General features: G+C 42.9%; 1 protein-coding gene and 1 long non-coding RNA gene across 4 annotated transcripts; one reads left to right on the forward strand and one right to left on the reverse strand.

The window, feature by feature from the left end:
- Positions 1-511: 511 nt before the first annotated feature.
- On the reverse strand, positions 512-12,296 carry LOC112989698 (uncharacterized). Of its 3 annotated transcripts, none has more exons than XR_003260885.2 (5): positions 12,203-12,296; positions 7,186-7,312; positions 4,822-5,350; positions 3,880-3,987; positions 512-3,018 (listed from the first exon to the last, which is right to left on the reverse strand). It is a non-coding gene; the product is annotated as an uncharacterized LOC112989698 (long non-coding RNA). The 3 variants fall into 3 exon arrangements; XR_010391120.1 differs by having other exon boundaries at positions 4,822-5,096; positions 7,186-8,740; positions 12,203-12,289; XR_010391119.1 differs by having other exon boundaries at positions 4,822-5,353; positions 7,186-8,740; positions 12,203-12,289.
- A 59-nt stretch (positions 12,297-12,355) lies between these two features.
- HMGN5 (high mobility group nucleosome binding domain 5) lies at positions 12,356-21,217 on the forward strand. The gene is made up of 6 exons (XM_026111027.2): positions 12,356-12,627; positions 14,020-14,049; positions 14,669-14,698; positions 15,642-15,692; positions 19,086-19,229; positions 20,532-21,217. Exons 1-6 carry the CDS (start codon positions 12,613-12,615, stop codon positions 20,577-20,579), a joined length of 318 nt encoding a protein of 105 aa, XP_025966812.1. The 5' UTR covers positions 12,356-12,612; the 3' UTR covers positions 20,580-21,217.
- Positions 21,218-23,216: the final 1,999 nt, after the last annotated feature.

Below are 23,216 nucleotides of genomic sequence, written 5' to 3' on the forward strand. Positions count from 1 at the left end.
AGACTGCTTGGACATTCACCACCGGTTTCAATGCTCTTTTCTTAAGCATCCCATAATTACACTAATGCATCTTCCACACAAATAAAGTATCAAAGAACTATGTATCAGTACCATTTGCAGCCTCCAGTAAAATTCAGTAAGCAAATAAAAGAATTCCTGTATAAAGTACACTGTCACATTTAAGAACATAAAACAGTCCAACCAATTCCTCTTCAATGAATTTTTTCTTCTTCCTTTTTTCTTTTCCTTCCTTCTTCCTTCCTTTCCTTTCATTTTTCTTTCCTTCTTTCTTTCTCCCTTCCTTCCTACTTTCCTTCCTTTCCTTTCTCCTTCTTTCTCAGCAAACAGCTGTGATGTGTAGAATGAGAAGTAAACACAGAGTTCAAACAAACATACCTCGCAATTTCTCCACCTGTATTTTTTCATTCTTTCTGATAAGCTTAGGTTTCTTCTGCTGTCATTCCCTGTTATTAATCAGGAGTTTACTGACACATAGGATGGTGTTTCATAGGAAATTGCAATTATCAATGTATTTCTCAATCTGACAATGTTTTACAGTCCAGTTTGGAAGGGAGCTGTACAAACACATCTGAAGAAACAGTCCTTGAAGAATTTTAACAGTAAATCTATTTGTTTTAAAGAGATTTAAAATCACATCAGTTATTCCTATTAAATTTCTAAATTCCCCAAACCAGATCTCATGAATGATTGCATTTGTAGACTTCATCATTCTAAATTAAATGTTTTGGTTTATGGCATTTTCAAAACGTACATAAATCTGATGATGCTTTCAAAGATTCAAATAAACATCCTGAATAATATCAAAATTAGGCAAGTCATCTGCCAAAGAATTCTCCTTACTCTAAGTATTGACAAATTAGTAAAACAAATATGGCTGATTTAATTCAATAGGCTTTTTAAAAAAATCATAGCTACAATTGGAAAAAACATCTGACAATTTGAAGCAGGAAAGCTTATTTTGTTTTGAAAAATCATTTCAGAAATGCCTTCCCTCTTTAGTACTTTTTGCCAAGAGCAGAACCAATGTTTTTGTTTCTTCTTAACTTGTAGATGGATAAAATTTCATCTTGCTATGTTTATAGTGGTAATTATTTTCTATTTTCTATGAAGTTGCTACAGTAATATATAATATACAAAGTAATATTTGCAGCACATTTTTACAGAAGTGGAAGATAGGTGCTGAATATAAATTTCACTAAATAAAGTGTCACCGTGACTATAATAATTAAGAACTCTTTGAGGCCTCATCCAGAGGTCCTAATTAATACAGATGATAAAATAGCATGCAGTTAAACTGCAGTACATTATGGCTTGCAGCCTTCCTTTGGGCCTTTTGCAGCAGTCCCAATAGCTTGCATTAACAAAGCAGTGAAATAAGGCATTTTCCATGGTGTAGACAACTCAAAGAGTAGATGAGAGAAGGGAAACGAAGCGGAGCCAGTACAGAAGTGGGCAGACTCAGATGGGACACAGGAATAAAACTGGCTGAATGTCTGCTTTCTAGCCCACTCTCTTCTCTTTCTTGTAATGCATTTCAGCTCTCCAGACTTGAAATTCTACTGGATTGAGCTGCACCCTGTCTCCTCTGCCTACTAGAAACCCTGGTATGATCATTAGTCTCAAAAGTGCACTTTAAAAGGCATTTTATCTTCATGAAAGAAAATTTATTAAGAGCAATAAATGAATTTGGTATTACTGAAACAACAAGGTTTTCTTAAGGCATAATAGTAAATTTTCTACTGTATTGGCAGAATAGTGTAATGTTTTCTATTCCCATGCTGCTCACCTAAAATCCCTGCTATTGTTTTTGTTTTCACTATTAAACAGTTGTGAAGTGTTTAATTATCCTTTTCAAGGTAGACCAAAACCTCAGACAGAATGAGCAAATTGATATTATGCCTCTGAGAGGAAAATCTACTGTTACTGTGCAGCCACCAAAATAATATTATATAATAGTCACAGATAATTGTTGTCTCCTTGATTCCTTTGTTCACTTATTGCAGTGTGCATTTGTACAAGGCCATCTTGTCAGGCTACGTCTTTTCTTTTATTAGTATCTCTTTCACTAGAAAGCACAGTTTAGGTAACAGAAAATTCAACAGTTGAATTTTACTTTAGATTTTTCATTTGATATATTACAATGAACCAGCAACATTAAGTAAGTGGCAGCATTCCCGCTGTCTTCAGTGGAAGCAGGAATTTCAGTATTCCCCAATGCCTCACTTCAGTTCTTTACTCAGCCAGTAGGCAGAATGCCCAATGGACTGGCCAGCTGGGACTCATTCTGTGATTTAAGATAAAAACGTTGCAGGTAATGACAAAGATCTACTCACTCTTTTTATTTTTCTTCTTTTTAAACAGAGACGAGGAAGGGGGCTTCTAAGTACTGGCAAATTAAACTACTTTGACAAATTAATGTGGTAGAATCTGGCAATGAAAAATAGTAAACTAATCAACAGCAAAATTGGTCTTGTACGAAAGGTCAGGAAGCACATGTGCACCAAATGCTCCACAGCTTCTTTGTAACAACGGAGAGAAATCCAGAATTCAATTGCAAATATTTGGCAAGTAACATAAAAATGTGCCAGGGTTCATTCTCTTATTTTGCTTGTCACTAGACAAGATGAGCTAGATCTCTTTGAGCTCCTGAAACGGGTCCAGAGGAACATGTGATTGGTAAGAAATGTCAGCTCAGCATCCTCAATAGGAAATAAGAAATCTATTCTTCATTTCCAATTCAAAACTACCAAGCTTGCCAATAATTTGAGCCAGAAGGCAAACTGTGACTCAGAATATGTCTTCTGACTTCACCCATGCTCTGCAAGAGAAATGTCCTGCTGTAGCATATGCCAGTGTACTGCTGATTTATTGTGGGCGGAAACTCCTTTCCTTTGCTCCAACATGCTCATGTAAGAGGGGTGGGGTAGTCCAGCAGGTCTACTTCTCCTCCTACTTCTCCATTTGGAAATCAGAGAAAAGCCGTTTCCTTGTTTTCATCTATAATTGTGTAAGACACATCACAATCAGTTACACGAGGAGGTAAATCACACAGCACAGAACACTGCATTCATTTTTGTTTCTCTTCATCTGTTACTAGTTTCACAATGGAATTAATGGAGTTCTGTTTGTTAAAATCCCCCATAATATACAGCTGTATATCTTTATGCCATAAAACAAATGAAAGAACATAAAATGATGTCTATTCATGGATTATAGCTTGAGCTGGTATCACTTTGTGTAAGATGTTTACTGTGCCAAATGCATCCCTAGAAATTGTCACTAAGAATATTAAAGGAAACAGTAGGATCAAAGCAAGGCCACATCTAGTAACATTGAAAATATTTTCTCTGTAAACAAAGCAGTCAAAACAGCTTTTTATAGCATTTGTGACAATTCTGGTTTCCTGACAAAATGTGCCAGTTCCAAACTCTGTGCATGAAAATTGCTTTGATCCACTGTGAATATAAGATGACTAAGACTCACATAATTCTCATTAAATGAGAAGAAAATTAATTTAAATATACATTTCAAGAGTTTTAAGACCTTCCTAAACCAGCTACAGATCTCTGCAAATGTGAATAGTTTCTTTAGGGATGCTGTTACTTTAGTGACTCAGCTGCAAAAAGAGCAGCCTCACGTTGTACAACAGGATTCAGGGAGTGTCGAACACAACTGGGAGTTTTAAAGCTGCTGTGAGGCACGTTCATATTTTATCAAAAATAGTTTATCCAGAATTGTGAATCTAAGCAGCTAATATGGGAAGAAACCTCAAATAAATGACGAGAGCCCTCTGCTGGAGGGCACCCGGCCCCCAGCGGCTCCACGCCAGGAAGGCCCTGTCACCGGTCCCAGTCTTACCCAAATCTGATGAAGTCTTCATGGCAATGCAACAAGGTCATCACTGAAGAATCTTCAGTGCTACACAGAATTTTGGCCCAAGAGATGTAACAAGGATATCCTCGGAACCTCGGAAAAGGCAGGCAGAGGAAGACACAATTGTTTTAGAGGAATGGATACAGTAAACTACAAATTACAAGAGCCTTTAACATTTCTTCTTCTATTTATCAAAACATTTTTCAAGACTGAATTTTCCTTGGAGGAAAAGGAGATGCAGAAGATGTCTGAGGACTGGCCTGCGTGAAGAATACGTAGACTATAATCTTTGATTCTGTAATTTGATTCTTGTTGTGAATAAAGGAGTAACGGGTGATTTAATTTTTTAAGTAATTGTTCTGATAGTTCAGCATTTATAGAGCCAAAGCCACCAGAACTGAGTTATTTCAGGTGATACAGGGTGCATCTACATTGGTGTTTTAGTTTGGATCAGCAGTATGCTTTCGAAGTGAATCTCCCTATTGTATCCACTCACTGCACTTTGGATCGTTTGCATCGTGGAAACATGCTCATTTGATTACATTTGGCTGAAACTAGACTGGAGGATGGCTCCAGGTACATACATACTGCACTCCAACAGCTGCAAAATGTATATAGTGTGAACATCTGGTCCTCAGCACCAGCTGTTTCACTTTATAGATTTACTCCTACTGCACTTCACTGCTTGCTAAGTTAGACATACCCATAATTGCTGTGGACAGGTGTGCCAAACGTGACCCAAGACAAAGGCTGGACAGCCCTTTCAAATATTTTTGGCAGGCTACACCTTATGCATAGTAACATAACATGCCTAAACTTAGAGGTGCCAACTAGTCTAAGGATTGGAGATTATGCATTTTGGCTCCGGCCATATGTTTGCATTGCCTGGTAAGACTGCATCAGAGTTTATGTTCTTGCCAGAATTACCTGTTCGTCCAACACTGGGTAACTGCAGCCAGAACACAGAGATTCTGCTCAGCTTCCAGGTATTCATCCACCTCCACGGCCGTTCGCACAGCTGGCCAGTCTGTACCATGTAATAGCACAGCAGCAATCACAGCACTCAGATACGGCAGACCTCACAGGGACTCTCCCTGTTCTTGTCCCTGTACCTTCCAGGTCCTCATCTGACTTCCATCCAGAAGCAGGGTGGCAATTCATAACTCCTTGCTTAAAGTTTAATCTCCCGTTTGCCTCGTGCTCTGGAACGCAATCCGGAAGTCTGGTCAAACACCTTTGCCCGGTCCCCCTGCTCTCACCAGCTCAGGAGCCAGACTGAACAGAACACGTTTTTGTGATGCCTGCTATGCTATTGTTTTAAGACAGATTTTGGCACACATGGAGAGAGCCAATACATTAATGGCTGCAGCGAACTTTTGATCAAAGGGGTCCATTCATAGGCTTGCTCTCCCCTTCTCTGCTGGAGTACCCTTCTTTTCTGGGCATCTTCAAACAGCTGCTGAAAAGATTTGCAACAAAAGTACAAAAGGTAGTATGGTCTTGTAAAACTCAGCCATGCTTATTTAGTCACAACCCTTTCAGTTTCTGAGTTTCCCCAAGAACTGTTTTTTTTTTTAAAATGTGCTGCATTAGCCACCTCCTAAAGCTTTGTATGGAAGTAGTTTTAAAGGAAGGCTTACGCACTTCTGTCAGTGTGGTGAAGACCATCTGGCAATGGTTAGTTTGTTATTATTCATTTTGTTGCTTTATTCTAACCCTTACCAATGTTTCAGTGTGAGATGGATCCTCAGATGCGCTTGTGAGTTCCTATCTGGGAACTTCCCCAGCCTCCTCCACAATAAACACAAGATGCAAAAAACTCACTTAAGTTTTCTACCCTGGTGTTGTCTTTTCTACATACTCTTTTTATACCTTGATAGTACATTGGTTCTAAAACAATTTCTCTCAGACTTCCCGCTCCTGATCAGTCTGAAAAATGATCATGCTTTTCTAAGCCTTTTGCAAGTTGTGTCTAGCTCTGTGTTTTACCTGTCAAAACAGTATTTTTACATTTCACTTGTTTGTAATCTTTTCCTCGTTAGAGCACAAGTTCTTGCTTCAGATAGCCTCCCATGTCCTGCCTTTTAGCCATGCTCAATTTTTTTCATCTTCCTAAGCAGCTTTTAACAGGTGTTACGCATTTGGTCAGAGCTTCCAGTGTGATTCCTTTCAGTAGTCTCCACACTGCATGAACATTTTTTACTCTTTTAGCTGCTCCTTTCAGCTTTTTTTCAAGGTACCTTCTCACTTTTATTGAGTTCCCCTTTCTGAAATTAAGAACAGTGGACTTCTTTGGCTTTTGCTGCTCTGGTCAGAATAGTGACTCTTAAGTATGTTATGGTCACTGTTTCAGAGAATAGTAAGTTAGGTCTAGTGCTCTGCCCTGGACCAAACCAAGAGTTGTTTCTCCTTTTGTGTCTTCCCTACGAGTCATCACTAGCATCTAAACATTCACACTTAGACGTAACAGCTGCTTGGTCTACATAGAGGCATTAGAAGTTTCCCATTGCCATTATGTATTCTGCCCTTGCAGCCTCCCTCATCTTCATCATACCAGTTAAGTGAGCTGATGGAATTCATCCTCTGATATAAGGGTAGCGGACATTTCCATTTTACTTATAGGTTGAGAAGTCACCAAACATCTTAATAATCTCCGTTGTATTAAGTGAGGGAATATTTAGAATGCCAAACTGAACATGTATCCTAGAAAGAAATGTATCAGACCCCAGAAGTGCCTGCTTCTCTCTACCGAGTATAGAGGGACTACGAAGCTCCGTCTGTGCCAAAAGGTTTTACCGAAGTAAAGACAACCTAATAGATCCAATGAGCATTATAAACAAGTCAACAGAGTTACACCCTCATATTCCCAGATTAATAAGAACTAAGTGTTTCACTGAAATCAATACTCATTTGACACATGAATGAATTCTTACCCAGGACAAATCATAAAATTAGCAAAGCACAAACAACATCTACACATCAATAATCCCCTCATTCCAAAAGTTGTGTAAAATAAGGCCAACAGGCACTTTAAATACCAGGGGCATATCATGAAAACACATTTTATGATACTTTGTCACAAAACAACATATGTATTAATATTGATTACTCATTATATTTGCCATATGTGCCATAGCTATGAGCACACAGAGCATCCTAATTTCCCTTATCTCTGCATTTGTGATTATGGGGTTGTTCATTGTTAAATGAACCAGGTTGAGAGTCTAATGTATCCAGAGTCTATGTCCTACTTGCTTCTAGTCTAACAGAAGTTGTCATGGTAGACCTTACCTATTGACTTTAGCGAAGCAGTCAAGGCAGCTTTGCTATGCTGTCATCTCTCAGCACCCTCAGATGCATCTCATCCACCCTTCTGATTGCAGAGACAGCAGTGTGAAGAATGACATAATCACTGTACCTGCAGTAAGACTAAGATTTTTTGCATTAGAGACAAATGAGCCAAGGAATAAAATGCCTCAGATCTAAATCTCAGGTCTAAGCATGACCACGAGAGTAGCAAGAATATTGAGATCCCATGGTGGAAATGATTCTCACAATGTTCAAAACTCACAGCAATTTTAGCACAGAGGGATGGAAAAACAGCATATATTTAACTGTCTGGAAAAGGCTAAAGTCAATCAATCAAGATTAGTTTTAGGTGCCTCTTGCCACTGTTTAGAAGTATCTTGATCTGCTCCAGTTCCAGAAGGTGATCTAGGATAACAGTAACCAAGTACTAGAGATCTTCCATGACATCAAGAACAGGCTGTCATCCTGTCTGAGGGAAATTCCTGCCTTGGCCAACAGCAGGCAACTCTACATGAGATATTGTGAACCTGCAAATATTTTGAAAATCACCCAATATCTAAGATATAGGTAAGAGGATCTTGGAGGATGTTGGAGAGATGTAGTGCTCTGAGAGGACTCATTAACAGATACAGAACTAGAAGAGAGACCACTGGGTATCAAAATCAAGTTGACTGAGTCTTGCCTGATTTTGCAAAGATTAGGAGGCAAAAACTGGAATGGGCTGTGATAGTTTCAGCCTGAAAGTACTTTCTTGCGCCAAGTTTGTCTCTAAGTTCACGATTTTCTAAAAATTATTCAGCATTGGAGCTTTGCTCTATAGGCTTAGTGTGGACAGTTCAGAAGGACTATTCAAAGTGCTGGCTCTATTCATTAGTTTTGTTTTGACATAGTTGTGATATGTTTCTGTTCTTTCTGTTCTTAAACCAGGTGTTTTTATCTCTGCAAGTCAATATCCTGGTTCAAATACCTATGCTTACAGATTCAGAATTCAAATTTTAGCAGGACGTTTTCTCATGGAAACAGTAGCACAGAAAGTTTAATTTCTGGTTTGTTGCTTTGATTTAACATAGTCCAGTGATATGATAAATTCTTGTGTAGGTCTTTGAATACTGAATCAAAAAGCCAGATGTAGCAAAAATGCCAAAAAAGGTCACATGATACAAACCAGTGGTCCAGAACAAACTTACTTTTCTAGGTCTAATTTATCAAAAAGGTTTAACTGGGTAATTTTGCACTGGCAGTCTGTTTGGCAGATTAGGTGTATCACTCTATGCCATTCTAATATTATGTCGTATTAAATCATTTTTATCCTTCCACAGCCAAAATAAAGCTACTATACAGTCACAGAGCCAATGTAAACTCCATATTACATGCTGTGACTACTGTCATTGTAAGCCTACTCCTTACCTGGGTCAGATTTGTACTATTGACCACAGCCTCCTTCACTTTAACATTAAAGGGGAGCAGCAAGGACTAAGTTCTTCATCGCATGGCCATTCATGTGAATGCTTCTCTTATCTGCTGCTTGGTTCTGATCCTACATAAAGACACTTCATACTTGTGTGATTTAGAAGTGGATTCAGCCAGCCATGCCCTCTGCCCCAACTTGGTAAGTGACTTCCTATTCTTTCCCATTATTGTTACATAAAGGAATATTTAATTGCTCTTTCCACTTAGCCTGAAGGAAGGGAGTTTAGACTATCCATAAGCTATAACAAGGTCTGTAATTTTCTGTAAGTCTGCTTAATAGCAGCAATTTACACTTTTGGCATAATAGTATCTTGCAGTGGTTTATCCTATCTATTTAGGGAGAAGTCATGTTCTAAATACTGATTATCAAGGTCAGTTTGTGGTTTAATGAGCATTTTTAGAAGAGTCGAAACATGTTTGAAAAATATAAAGGTGAAAAAGAAAGCAAACCAAATATAATGTAAAAATTGGTAGTGACTTTTAAATCTGAGCTTAATTTCCAACACAAACTTTTGACCCAAGCATTCAGCCTGTCAAGCAAGTTGTACTAGTCAGGAGGAGGAGATGCTGATGGACTCTTCAATGAATTCCTATTCCTTTTCCACAATTGTACAAAGACTTTTCACGGAATATAGAAAGAATGAAACAGTAACTACAAGGAGACAGGTGAAACTTTTGAAGGCAACTGACAAAAGCAGCCAAAGCCCAAATCGTGTTGCTAATGGAGAACTTCTATTACTGGACACAGTCTCTCTTGAAAAAGGACCCTGAACTGTTGAAATGTGTTTCAGACAACTTCTAGTTCAGAAGATGGAGAAAGCTATTGGAACTACTTGAAAAAAAAATCTTAATTAAGTACAACTAACTGCAAATATGAAGGTGGAGTGATTAACAGGAAAGGAGAAGTAGCAGTTACTGAAAGAGACACATTGGCAGAACCATCCTAATGTGGAAGAAAACTAGGAAGCATATTAAAAGACGAACATGAAGATGAACAAGAGTACAATATAGCTGTAACAGGAGCTTTAAAAATACATAAACAGTCTCTCTAAATTGTGCAAAAACTGGAAAAGAGCTCACAACTGAGTATAATGGAACAGCACAGACACGTAGCAACAAAAACAAGAGACAAAGGTACAAAATGAGTTACAGCAAGGAAGGAACAGAAAAGGATTAAGAACATGTTCTATATATACACATTGGAAATAAGAGCAAACAAAAAGAAAATCTTGTTTATTATTGACAGAGAAAGAGAACAAATAAAGGAAGGCACAGAAAAAGCAGTGTCTTCTTTGCTTCAGGCTTCAAAAAATGTGAATTGTGACCAGTTACTAAGTCAAATTTATTTTAAGAAGATGATGAAAACAGCTAACAGCAGGAAAGAACAGACTTAATACTATTTAGTTATATGGTTATATCGAGTTTGACAGTGCCTGGAAAATGCACACCCAGGTACTTAAGAGACTGGCCACCGAAATTTTTGAATAACTGGTGTGTATCTACAAAAATTCATTCCATTTGGGGGAAGGATTTCCATTAACTGGAGGAAAGGGGAGAAAGATGGACTCATGAACAGAAAACCACTCAGCTTAACTTCAAGATCCAGGTAGGTAACAGAACTATCAACATATAAGCCCTTGAAAATGAGGTGATTTAAAAAGCAGCAAATCAAGGAGTCACTATGAATTTCTCAAGAACAGGGGGAACAGCTTGTTCAGATAGCAGTACTGCTGCAAGGGATCTGGGGATTACAGGTCATCAGAAAAAGAATCTGAACCAACACTATGATGCTATTGCAAAGTAAGCAAATGCCATACTAAGACAGGCTAACTAATTACCCTGATTATTGGATATGGAGGTAAGGAAAAGTGTCATCAAGTTGAAAAGAGTCCAGAGCAGACTAAGAATGATACAAGAAAATTAGCAAATATCACCTATGAGTTTTGCAGAATTTGTTTAGTCTAGAAAAAATGAAGTTTACAGGAGGGACATGATAATATTATGTGAAATATTACAACATCTAAAATGTTATTGTAAATTGATGGCCATTAACTTTGTTCTCCACATCTGCTGGAGTTTGGGCAAAGCAAATTTACTTAATTCACACCAAAATAATACAGTTCAGACATCGGGGACAACTTTCTAGTTCTAAGGATGGTTAAGTGCCAAAACAAGCTATCTAGGAAGATTACAGGCTCTCCTTCATTGCAGGTTTTTAGGAAGAGGTTAGACTGACTTTTGCCAGGGATGAAGCTGCGCCTCAGAGCAGCAGCTCCTGTTTTAAGTCCTGGTTGCAAAGTTCTTCAGTCCTAAAGGTGACATTATTAATAAATGGCTCATGCTTTTCTCAAAAAACAAACAAAAACAAAACAGAAAAACAAAAACACACCCAAAAAGGTGATGGAAACCCTGATGGAAATTGCAACCATTGGTTAAGATGCAGCTAGGAGGAAGTTTTCCTTCATCAGAGCAGAGGTCTGTGTCTGAGATGTCACCTTACAGCCTACCTTAAACTCAGGCCCAACTCCAGAAAGATCTTATGTGCTTCAGGTGAGACTCAGCCCAACCGTCGCTGATCTACAGCTAAAGCCATGATCCTGAAAATCCCTGCCCAGCCCTTGCCCAATGCCAGCAGCAATTACACTCTGGAGTCACCTGATTTTTAAGTTTCCCAACTACCTAGGTTTATGCCCCAAACTCTCACATCACCACCAGGCTGGACAGCCCCATGCCCGGCCCTGAGGAGCATCACGTATCCCTCCGGGCGCGGAGGCCCGGGCTCCTGGGGAAGCGCGCTTCATGCCGGCAGCGCCTGGCACTGTTAAAACAGGCGAGCGGGCGAGCTGCTGCTGCCCTTCCTTCTACGCACTTTGCTAGTGCTTAGACACAAAAATCACCTCGCAAAAAACTCAGTTCAGCTCATTCCCTGCCTAGAAAACAGTTCCCCCCACACACACACACGCAGGCCGTGCGCGGAGGCTGTTGCTCCCGCAGCTTGCTCAAGTAACCGGCGCCCGTCCTGAGGAACACCCGCCGCCTCGGCAGCACTGTCCCCGCCCGCCCGCCCTTCCAACAGGTCCGGCCGAGGCCGGCACGGCGGCGGGCAGGGCCGGCGGCGGCCCCCGGGGGCCGGAGGAGGCCGGCGGCGGCCTCCCCTGCGGCGGGCCCCAGCCCCCTGCGGCGGGAGGGAAGGTGCAGCTGCCGAGGCAGCCATGTTGGCGGGCGCAGGCCCGGGGCGGGCATCGTCCTGCCGCCTGTGGTAACTTTCGGGGAAGTTTCTTTCCCAGCCTCTGGGGGGACGCGGGGAAGGGAGGCTCTGCGGCGGCCGGGGCACCACCGGGCGCGCGTGGAGCCGCTTTCAGGGCGCGGGGCTCGGGCGCGTCCCCCGCCTACCCCTCCATTCCCCCCCCCCGCCCGCCGCGGGCGCCGCGCTCGGCGGCAGCCGCCTGCGTGCGTGGGGCGCCGGCAGCGCAGGCGGGAGGGCAGCCCCGCGCCGCCGTCCCCGCCAAGGCCGGGGCGCCGTATTCACCGCGCGCTTTAGGCCGGCCGCCTTGCGCACACAGCGTAGCGCCGCCGTCTCTCTGTGTGTGAGCGTCGCTCGCGCTACGGCGCCGGCCCCGCCCCCCGGCCGTGCCCCCGCCTCCCGTGCCGCTGCCCGCGCGCCCATTGGCCGCCGCGCCCGTCACTCCGCGGCTGGACCCATCTCGCGCTCTCCATTCATGCAGTTTGGTTGCGTGTTGGTGTATTTTACTGTTTGCAATAAAGAGGGGGGGATTTTTTTTTGTTCAGTTTCTGCTGCAATTAACTCTTGGTCCCTTATACGTTTTTTTTTTTTTTGGCAATTTTGCAGAACGGTTGAAACAGTTTTTTGGTGGTTACATTTATTTTTTATATATATCTATATCTATATATTTTGCAATCAACTATTAAGGTGCAACTATGCCCAAAAGAAAGGTAAGTAAAAAAAAAATAGGGGAGCGAGATGGGGAACGAAGGGGAGAGATTAAAGAAGCATTTGCAAAGATAACTGTAATTTGTGTGTGTGTGTGTTGTGTGTATGTGGAGTTTTTGCATTTTTAATTTTGTGTGCGTGTCCTAAAGTGGAGCTGGGACTGAAGGGAGATGGTTAGAATGTGTGTTCGGGCTCGCCTGTGCGAGCAGGGGAGCCTGTGAGTTCACTTTGGGCTGTTTTGTTTGCAAGGAGAAGGCTGAGCAGTGTCTCCATGCTGGATTACAAACAGCCATAGTGCTGCTGCTGCCCCTATGGAGAACACAGGCAGGCAGTGCTAGGCACGGAAGGCTCTGCTTCTCCGAGAGCTCCAAAAAGCCCAGGGCTGAACGACCAGAACCTTCCCATTAATCCTCGGGGGCATTTTAGCGCGGATTGGGCCATTCCCCGGGAGGATTTGGGTCTAAACGGTGCCTCTTTCTCCTGCGTTTGCCTTTGTTCTCCTTTTTTTTTTCTCCCACTTCTTGTCATACCAGATGGTTGTGCAATGGTAATTTGGAGCCATTAGGCGGCGCAGAATTTGAAACTGTCCTTGAAGGAAAGAGGGGAAGGGATTCGCGACCATAATTAGTAACTTTGCCTCGGCCGCCGTCTCCGCGCGCTCCCTCCGCAGCGGGGTCGCAGCCGCCGGCCGAGGGGCCCGCCGCACCCCGGGGCCGCGGAGCCGGGCCGCGGCCGCCCAGCGCGGCGGCGCGGCGGGAGCGGGGCCGGGGCAGCGCGGCGGAGCTGCCCCGCGCGGCCCTCACGGGCGCGGCGTGGCGCAGTTGCGCGGCGCCCCGCTGCGAAGGCGCGGAGCGGCGCGGCCGCCCCCTGCCCGCCGGGTTGCGCGGGGGCCGGGCGGCCCGCAGCCGGCCGTTAAGGGGGGGGGGGGGGGTAGAGGGGGGCGGCGCGGCGAGGCCTCCGCGAGCCCCCGGCGGCAGCGGCGCGGCGCGGCGCGGGCCGGAGCGGCCGCCCGGGGCGGGGGCCGGGCCGCGCCGCCGGGGCATTGTCCTTGCGCGGGGCCGGCAACGACCTTGTTGTGGCAGGTAATTTGGCGGGAACTTTTTAAATGTGGGGACGCCTCGACGCCGTGACGTCGGCGGCGGCGGCGGCCCGCGGCATTGTGGGAGTCGTAGTCCGCGGGGCGGGCCGGGGGCGGGGGCCTCGCGTGTCCCCCGGCCCCTGGCGGGGAGCGGGCGGGGGTGGCGAGGCGAGGCCGCGGCCTGGGCTGCCCCAACGCGCCCGCGACGCTCCCCAGCGCCGCCCGAGCTCCCGCACTCGTTGGTGCCGCGGTGCCCCGGGGTGAGGACAGCGTGCTCCTAACGTGCTCCTAACGTGCTCTCCCGCTCTTTTCGCAGGCTCCAGCTGAAGGCGAGGCAAAGGAGGAGGTAGGACTTGGCTCTTCGGCGCGCTTCGTTCCTCCGGGAGCTGCCCGGCATTTGCACGGCCCCGGGTCACGCGGAGGGTCGGCGGTCGTTAGCAGGGTTCGACGCGCGCTTGGGGCTCCTAGGCTGAAGCGCGCTGTTGAGGCGCGTGGTGGTCCCGTGCCGCGGTCTGTCACGGGAGATGGCGTTGGAAACTTCCCTGGACAACCCAGCCGCGAAGCCGTCTGCGACTGGGAGCGTCGCCGGACTGGCGCGCTGGCTTCGAGAAGGCTGTTCTCCATAACGGCAGCGTTTCCCGTTGCGGAGCCGGAGGTGGTCGCTTTCAGAGTGACAATTACTTGCACAGTGGCAGAGGTTTAGTGGCAAAGTACCTGCAAGTAAAGAAACTTTATCACTTACCACCTCAACATGGTAAAAAGAAGCCAGCATAGAGCGAGAACTATTGAATGAAGCTGTGCTTTTAGAAAGTCATGGCCATGAGGTCCGTAATTTCATAAAATACCTAGAATTTGCATGGGCCTTCATGAAGCAGTGTACGCGTCGTAGTATTTTGCGTTACAGTTCGGAGGAAGCACTGTTTATTTGCTCTGTGGATTTTAGTAACACTTCTTTCTTTACACAGCCAAAGAGAAGGTCGGCTAGACTATCCGCTGTAAGTATCTTTGTTTATTTAATACGACATTGCATATCGTATGTGTTCTGGGGGACAATTATAGAGAAACTACTTGTTTTATCAGTAGTAAGTTGGGGGCCTCGTTAGAGTATTGTCCTATTTAAAAGTAAAATTCCTACACCAGGTTCCCAAGTCTTCAGTATGAGCCCATTGTAGGCTCATTTCTAGGTATTTCGTGTGAGGTAGAACATCTGTGTTAGTTAACACACAGCCTGGATGCATGCGACAGGTATCCAGAGCCAAAGAGTATTGGTTTCAAATGGATTTGCTCTCTGTAGGTCTTCTCCTTACAGATACCTACTCATAGCTATATAAATTATCTACTCTCACCTTACACTTGTAATTTGCCCATTAATTTGAGGGCTCAGCTGGGTTGGATAAACTGGGACCTGCAGGGTGTAAATGTATTTCATGCAGCAGGGTTCAGCCCAAAGCCACAGTCTCACGTAGGCTCCGTTCCACTTGGCATCCTTTTCTACACACCGGACATTTAGTGGAGTCAACCCTTTTTTAAGCTACCTCGGAAATACCAAGTGGATAATGGTTACTTTTTTAAAAGAATTATTTCATTTTAGTGAAAGCTAAGATATGTGTTCATACACCGAGTTATCTGCAAACGTTACTGTTACATTTCATCTTTGACAGAGACTTGCGTTCCCAGCAGGCAGTGATACTCAGGCATAGTGATGAGGGACTCGCCTACTACTGCTAGTCAACGTCTGTACCATAACCACTGAAACAGACAGGAAGAAACACAGTTTTGGATAACAAAACAAACCAATTTGTCTCCGATACGTTTACTCCTTATACTAGAATGGAGAAACAAAATATTTTTTGTTTCAGTAATTTTCAAAAGTAACAAACACACTTCTAAAACGTTTGTAGTGTTCATCTGACTCTTTATTTCTTATGTTTTGTACAGAAACCTGCTCCGCCTAAGCCGGAGCCAAAGCCCAAAAAGGCAGCACCTAAGGTAAGTATTTCAGATATCTTGAACTGAAGTATTATACTCTTTTCCAAGCTGTTCATAGGGGAAAAAAGTCTATTACCAATCATTTTGTTTTTTCATAATTTCCTTTGAAGAACTGAGATTGAGTTATGTGAGCTAAAATAAAGTGAAAGATGTAAAGGTAATTTTTACCAATTGCTAGTGAAGGAATGTCGTAACCTGATCAGATTTTAGATCAGTTGTAGTGAGACTTTACTGCTTGTCTTGCAAGGCCATTCTATAGTTTCATGTAATGTATTGTAGGGAAAATGATGCTTTGAATAGAGATCAGAGAGTCAGAGAAGGCATTGAACATACTGCTTTTAGTTACAGTTTACTATATTTTCATTCAAAGACATTGTTTTCAGTTAGTTATAAGTTTATCAAACTTTAATCACTGGAGATAAAGTTCTACATACCCGCTTCCTTGGGCTAGTTACGTTTGGAGATGTCAAAAATATTGGCATTTCTGACAGTATAGTTAAAAAATAAACTATTTAAAGCTCCTTTGGACTTTGGAGAGAAAACCTGAAGTTTAAAAGGGGACAGTTCTGGAATCCGTGAGGCATTTCTTTGTGTCCCCTTCCTCCCACAAGCTCTCCCAACTATCACCGTTCGCCGTGTTCAGTTAGGTCTGTCTGTACTTATTCAGATTGTATTAGGCGTTTGCTGCCGGAAAAAACAAACTTCTAACTCTTCTTAGCCTGTTCCCAGCACACATTTTCCTCCTTTATAGTTTTAGATGGTTTTATGGGCAAAGCACAAGTGCAAGAGACCATTTACTTACAGAAGGGACGGACTGGCTGAGAGCGAGGAGCCCCTCTTTGTACGTTTAAGAGCCTTTGCAGTTGGATATCACAGACTTCTAGATCACAAAAACTCTTCTGCCTCCACATTTTACTGTGTGGAGGAGCAGAAACGTCACAGGAAATGGACAAGGAGATCCCCGCTTTCCATTTTGGGGGCCCCGCATCCCAGCTATGTAATCGCGGTGGTGTTCGGAGCAAGTTTTTCACATCTGCGTCTTGGTTGCGCAGCCTAATTGCGAGATCCCATTGCGGAGCGGTAGGGGCACCTCGAATCCTGCTGCCCGGCATTCCCGTGGCGTGAGCTGCTGGCAAAGTGTGTGTTGTATCTCCCTCTAGTGGCTGGTCCCCCTGGAAGATGGGAACCCACTGCGGGTAGTTGCTCTTTTAGCCCAAGTGGTAGAGAGCTTCCTTGGGGGTCTAAAGGTCCTGAGTTCAACCTCTGCTGATGACCCATGCAGAGGTCACTGCGGTTGCATATGATGCACTTTGTTGGATTTTTTTTTTCAAGTTTGCTTCTTTTTTTATTTTTATGGAAACATCCCAGGGATTGTGCACAAGACCTGTGTTAACAGAATTTTCAAGTTGCAAAAGTGAGCATTCAAAAGTTAAGGGCTGTGAGTAACCATCAAAACTTAAGCCAGTGCCTTACTGCGTAAGTGGTAGGATGCAGTCTCCCTATCTAGTCCTGCTGGGACGGTGCCTTGCTCGTTGCACGACACATGGGGTAGCGGGGCCTGGGAGGAGTTTCTTCTCTTGCATTTAAGGTGCTGATTTGAAGCCAGGATACTGAAGCTGCATTTTTGGCTCTCAGAAACTCCTCTCTGATACTGGATCAGTATCTATGCAAAAGGGGATGTAATAGGAATTGTGCAGGCATCTTTAATTCTTATTTCCCTCAAATGCTTAACTTTGCAACCTTCAGGTTCTTTGAATGTTTTTTGTGTGCAATAATAGATTTCATCCTCTTAAACTTATCTGTATTAAAAAAAGAACAGAAAAAAATGAAATACTTTGGCTTTATTGGCTTGGTGATACCTCTCAGAAGTAGCTAAGAGGATGGAAGAAGCTTGGGAATTGAAAAATAGCAGTATCTCCTTGGGTACTTTTTCCTGGACTCATTAGGTTGTGGAAGGAGGCTCGATCCCTTGCAGAATAGCCATTAGGTTTGTCCCCCAAAGCCATGGGTGGTGCAGACCGGAGCAGAGATCCTGGGGTCCTCCCTCCCCGCCGTGTGTTGCGGGAAGCTTTCTCTCCGTTCAGAGTCCCGTCAGGGCAGCCAGCTCCTGTTGACTCTTCTGGGATCCTTTCTAAAGAGGGGCTTCACCAGCCAAGAGTGGGCTACAGAAGATTGCAATTGTGTCTCTGTCAATACTTTGTCTGCTTTAGTGGGATGAGGGGAAGGATGCCCTTCTTGAAACAGTCCCAAGTCTTTAAAACTCCTTTGTGGCTTATGTTGGAAGAGCAGGTGACTAACGTGCCTGTGCTCGTGCATCTGGAGCGTAGCGGTGCTGCTGGAGGAGCCTTTCCCCGCGGACGGCGTGGGGCTGCCCGCTGAGGTTTTGTCCGGGGGACAGGGAGCAAGCCAGTACCATAGCAATATTGCAATTCTAAATCTCAACGCTGCTGAACAGTACTGGGATACTTAGGTGCCAATATTACTGTGATATCCATCTTTGCAGGCCTTTTACTTTCTTTGTTTTTATAACTTCTAGCCATTAGAAAAGCTCCATCTGCAGAGAACATCTATATATAATTTAGTAACTACCTGTTTGTCTTCACTTATTTGCAACTAGTAATTTGCAGATATTTATGGTTCCTGTACTGGGGGCTGGGTTAACCACGCAAGGAACGAAGCGAGTTTGCCTAGTGCAGTTATTGGCAGCAAGAGGCAGATCCTCAGAAGTGAAGCTAATGAGAGTCTTGATGCTGTAGAGGGGTCAGGATTTGACCCCACCATATAGAAAACTCTTACTACAGAAGCTGTAGCATCAAGTTTTGTTTTGATTTAGCTTGGTATAAGAAACTGCACTTAAATAATAACTGCAAAGTTTCCTTTGTTACTGAAGTGATGCTGTTGAGCCCCAACTTGTGTACCATGTATGTGGTTTGTTATAGTAAGGAGTATTTCTGGCAGGGGAGGGGGAAAGTCCTTCAGCTTTGTTACAGTTTTCTAAATCGGCATTAACAGCACATCTGAAGTGTTCTGGTATTTCCACTGGCTGTACATGTTCTTTTTGTTCTTTGGTATGCCTTTCAGCAGCACAGCAGAAATACAGGCCAGTTCAACTCTGACATTTTTTTAGCTAATTTAATTGAAAGCCTATTTAAAATGGGAATTCTTTTAACTCCAGCCATGATTGCTTTTATATTATGTACTTCCCAGCAGCACATTCGGGACAGAATAGAAGGGAAAGTACTTCTCCATAGAAACTTTCATCTCATCTTTGTCAGTGGGAAGTTCAGTGAGTAGAAGCAGGTTGTGCTGACAGCTTTAGAGTTGAGAATGTGCATATGCAGATGTAAAAGGTGGAAATCGTATTTACCGTATCTTGGTCTGCTTTCTTAACAGAAAGAAAAGGCAGCAAATGATAAAAAGGAGGACAAAAAAGCAGCAACAAAAGGGAAGAAAGGAGCCAAAGGCAAAGATGAAACTAAACAAGAGGATGCTAAAGAAGAAAACCACTCTGAAAATGGAGATACCAAAACTAATGAGGTACTTTAGCTACAGTAAACGTGGGAGTAAGCGCAGATGTATTGGTAATACATCTGCAGGAACTAATGAGTGGGCCTCCCTGTCAGAAGGTGGTGTTTCACTGCCCTCATGTAAAGACAGATCAGCTGCAGTATCTGCGCAGGGCAACTCTCAAAGGGAGCCTGAAAGAATAGCATTCTCCTTCAGACACATTCCTGCTATGTGGTAGAGCCCTTCCACAGGTGGTCTGTGGTACCTAGTGTCCCTGTCTGGGTTGGCACAAGAGCAATGCAGAATATCTGGGGAACAATTGAGCTCAGTAAGTTTGCTCTCCAGCCCTGAGCTGACTTTGCATATCCTCTCTGGACTGCTGGATTGCCTCTTCTGCTCAGCACGGGCTGGTACTGTGCCAGAAATCTGGTTTTAAGTTTCACACCATTCTTTAAAACAATTCTTCGCATCAGAACAATTCAACAAAAGTTCTGCAAAATAAAACTTGGTCTTGTCTCTTCATCTACAAGCCTCTTTCTTACAGGTTCTCACTACATCAGCTACTTACCTAAGAGCTACTGTTTTCTAGGACTAGCCACAAACTTCAATCATCTCCTCATGGCCTTTTCCTAGCAGATTTCTTGCTAATAGTAGAAGTGCAATGTTTGCTACAGGTCCCCGTTGCTGTTTTAGGGATAGACAAGCCTGTTGCACTCTCTGTTGCTTTTGACTAAGTGATCTCTCTTCATATGTTGAGTATCATTATACAGTTAATGGGTAATTTATTCTTTCATTCTTAAAACTAATTCAAAAGTTTCTCTGCTAAAAAAGTAATATGGGGCTAATGTACTTCAAAGCATCTTTGACAGGAGCTTTGCAATTTTGATGATTTGACTTAAAAACTAATAGCAGATATTTTTATAGAAAACAGGGGTAAGAACCATTTTCCTTGAAGTTTGGACAATAGACAAGTATCACAGTTTTACATGTATTTCTTACACATCCCTGTGATTACGGAGATGAGGACTTCAACTTTGCCTAGCATATGATTGATCTTAATCTGATCTATGTTCCAAACTTCTGCGTCTTTGTTTTTTAACATTCCAGTATTAACTCGATCATCGATCAATACTCTTTTGTGTTTAATTTCAAGAATTATCAGGCAACATTTTGTTGTATTAATATTTTCTGTAGTAGCTGTGCGTTCTTGTCTATCTACATAAAATGTTTGTCCGTGTGTGCTTACAAGCTAGTCTCTCTTTGATGCTTGTTAGAATGGAATCCGATCAGAATTAAAAATAATATATCTATTCTTCCCAAACACTTTTATAGGCACCAGCTGCTGAAGCATCTGATGATAAGGAAGCCAAGTCCGAGTAATGTTAACCCTGCCCTATTATCTCCATCATTTGGTATCCGTACCTCCATGCTGTATTGTTAACAGAGAGGAATATTTTTATCAACTATTTTATAAATGCAGGTTTTTTTAGCATGAATTTAATTATGGAACATCTTCATCTCGGTTACTTGGGAATTAAATCCCTAACAAACAAAACAAAACAAAAAAATCATTGTTTTTAAATTTTGTGATTGTAATAGTTTGTATGGTACATGGAAAGAATAAGTGGTGGTAGCTTTTGACTTCTGTCAGTGTGTCCCTTTTTGTGTAAGTCATGCTTACAGACTTCAGATTTTAATTTTACCCTTGTATGTGTTGTATGGTTTCTTAAAGTGGGGAGGTCTCAAAACAAATAACTGTGTTAAACATTCCAGTGGTTCTGTGGGTTGCTTTTATAAAGAAGGTGAGATATTTTCATGAAAAACCTAAGAGCTGGAAATCTGTTGTTTCCCAAATGTAATTTTATTTTGTCAGTTTTGAAAAATAAATAAATAAAAGTGTAATCATGTTTTTAAATGAAATACAAACATTTCTTTTAAAAGGGCAGGTTGGTTGTATGTACCCACTGTTAGGAATTTTGCTGGATTTATCTTAATAAAAAAGACTCCTCAAAAGCTGATTGTGGTTTGTTGCTTGTGCTGCAAACATGTACTGCTGGAAAGCTGTCAAATTCTGAAGAGTAGTACAGGGCTTCAGGTTGAGAGAACCAGTGCAGCTGGAAAGCTTCGAGCCTACACCACGCTACATGCTTGAGCCTCTGCTTTCTTCAGTTATGTAAACAAATACCACTTTATGGCTGGTCTCTCTGCAGATGAAATGGGAATAGACTGACTTCAGGGGGAACGTGCTAACTTATACCAGCTGGGAATTTCAGCCAGTGTTTTCAGGCAAAGGCTTAACTTGTAAACTCCATTACTTACTCAAGTAAAAGTGAGCTACTTGGTATTGTCAAATGTGTCTTAAGCGTTATAGATGTTATTATAAATTATAGATGGTATAGTCTAGTTTTCTTTTATGTGCCTATTAATTGAATATGACTGGGGGGGGATCCTCTTAGAAATACCGCACAAGCTACCCCACAGAAGCTTAAAGACTATCATGCTGGCATTAGACTCTTAATAGTGTAAGCGAGTGTCCTGGTATGCTGTGGGAATGCTCATCGTACTGGTTCAAGTGCATGCTTCCATAACTTGCTTATGGTTTTTTTATTTAAAAATGTGTTACTTATAAAATGATTTCTTGGACTCATTCAGCTTCCCCTAGCATGATACAAGTAGATGTACAGAAGTGCTTTACATTAATGTAATGAGCTTCCCAATTAGTGGCAGCTTCATTATTTTGGGAAATGACAGCTAGGCTCAGAGACAGTATTTAAGTGGAGTTTTAATAGTGCTTTTTACCTAATCTTGTTTTGGTGCTACAGCTATTCCGTTTTAACTTTATCGAGGACACTTCAAATCTTCCTCTTAAAGCCTTCTTTTATATAAAGTCTCTCTACATTGATGACCAAATACATCACATATTTAATAGCAAGAGAAATGTCTGCAATGCAGAAACCTTATCTTTTGCATAAGATTGTTTCACAACCCAGAAATGGGAAATACCAAGAGCTTGCATATTTTATCTCAAGCCCAAAATCTCACTCTATCTCAGTGCCTTACTCTGAGCGCATTAAATGTGTGCTGCAGGATCGGTACCCCAGGGCACTGGCTACCACATGATGTTTAATGGGGATTTAATCTTCAAGACCTAAAGCACTGGGGATTTTTGTTCCTACTGTACCTTTCATTCTGTAGAGGTGCTGTATAAAATCATCGGGGCTAACTGAGCTAGATCTTCCTCAGCAGAAAAGGTGAGAGAGCATTTAGGGGCCTTTTCCTTTGCAGTGTGTTCCCTTAGTCCAGCACAATGTAGACATGGTGACTTTCAGGTGTACTCCATAGTTTCTCTCCTGCAGTGAGAACTGATGGAGAGACGTAGCTAGAATCCTCGTCTGGTGGAAACGTGGGCGTTTTACGTCCTGTGGAGAGCTGGTGATGTTCGGGAAGGTGAATGGGAAGCTGAATGTTGCTACTTTTTGCCAATGTATGTGGTTGCTGTGGTACTAGGATTTCTAGTAACATGTCATGGACATCTTTCTGTAGCTTTTTGCTGGAAATGTGATAAAATAGTTTTGTAGGGTGGCTGGGCTAAGGTACACGTGTTTTGTTATCTCTCTTAGCTCTTGGGATTATCTCCTATGCCGTGCATAGGTCAGTGTCTGAAAAATGCAGAATAACAGTAAAACCAAGGAGCTTCTCAACGTTCCCCGTCTGGAGAGGATCTAAGGATGCTTCAGATGTCATCCTGAAATTTTTACACATAAAAATGCTTTACTGAATTTAGCCTGCTTTTGAATGATAAAAGATCACTAACAAGCACGGCAGTTGTAAGGTCAGACTGAATGCAGCTTGAAGGCAGTAAGAAATACCGGTGGGCCTCTACTGCTTCAAGGAGAAAATGCATATTGGAATAAAATGTTTTATACGTGCAATATCCCCCTCACACACACAAAGGTTTCTCTAAAAGGGCTCTAAAATAGCAAATCTGGTTCAGCAAGGAAGGTGAGCTCGCTCTGC

The sequence above is a fragment of the Dromaius novaehollandiae genome, chromosome 11 (genome assembly GCF_036370855.1).
Source record: "Dromaius novaehollandiae isolate bDroNov1 chromosome 11, bDroNov1.hap1, whole genome shotgun sequence".
NCBI classification, from domain to species: domain Eukaryota; kingdom Metazoa; phylum Chordata; class Aves; order Casuariiformes; family Dromaiidae; genus Dromaius; species Dromaius novaehollandiae.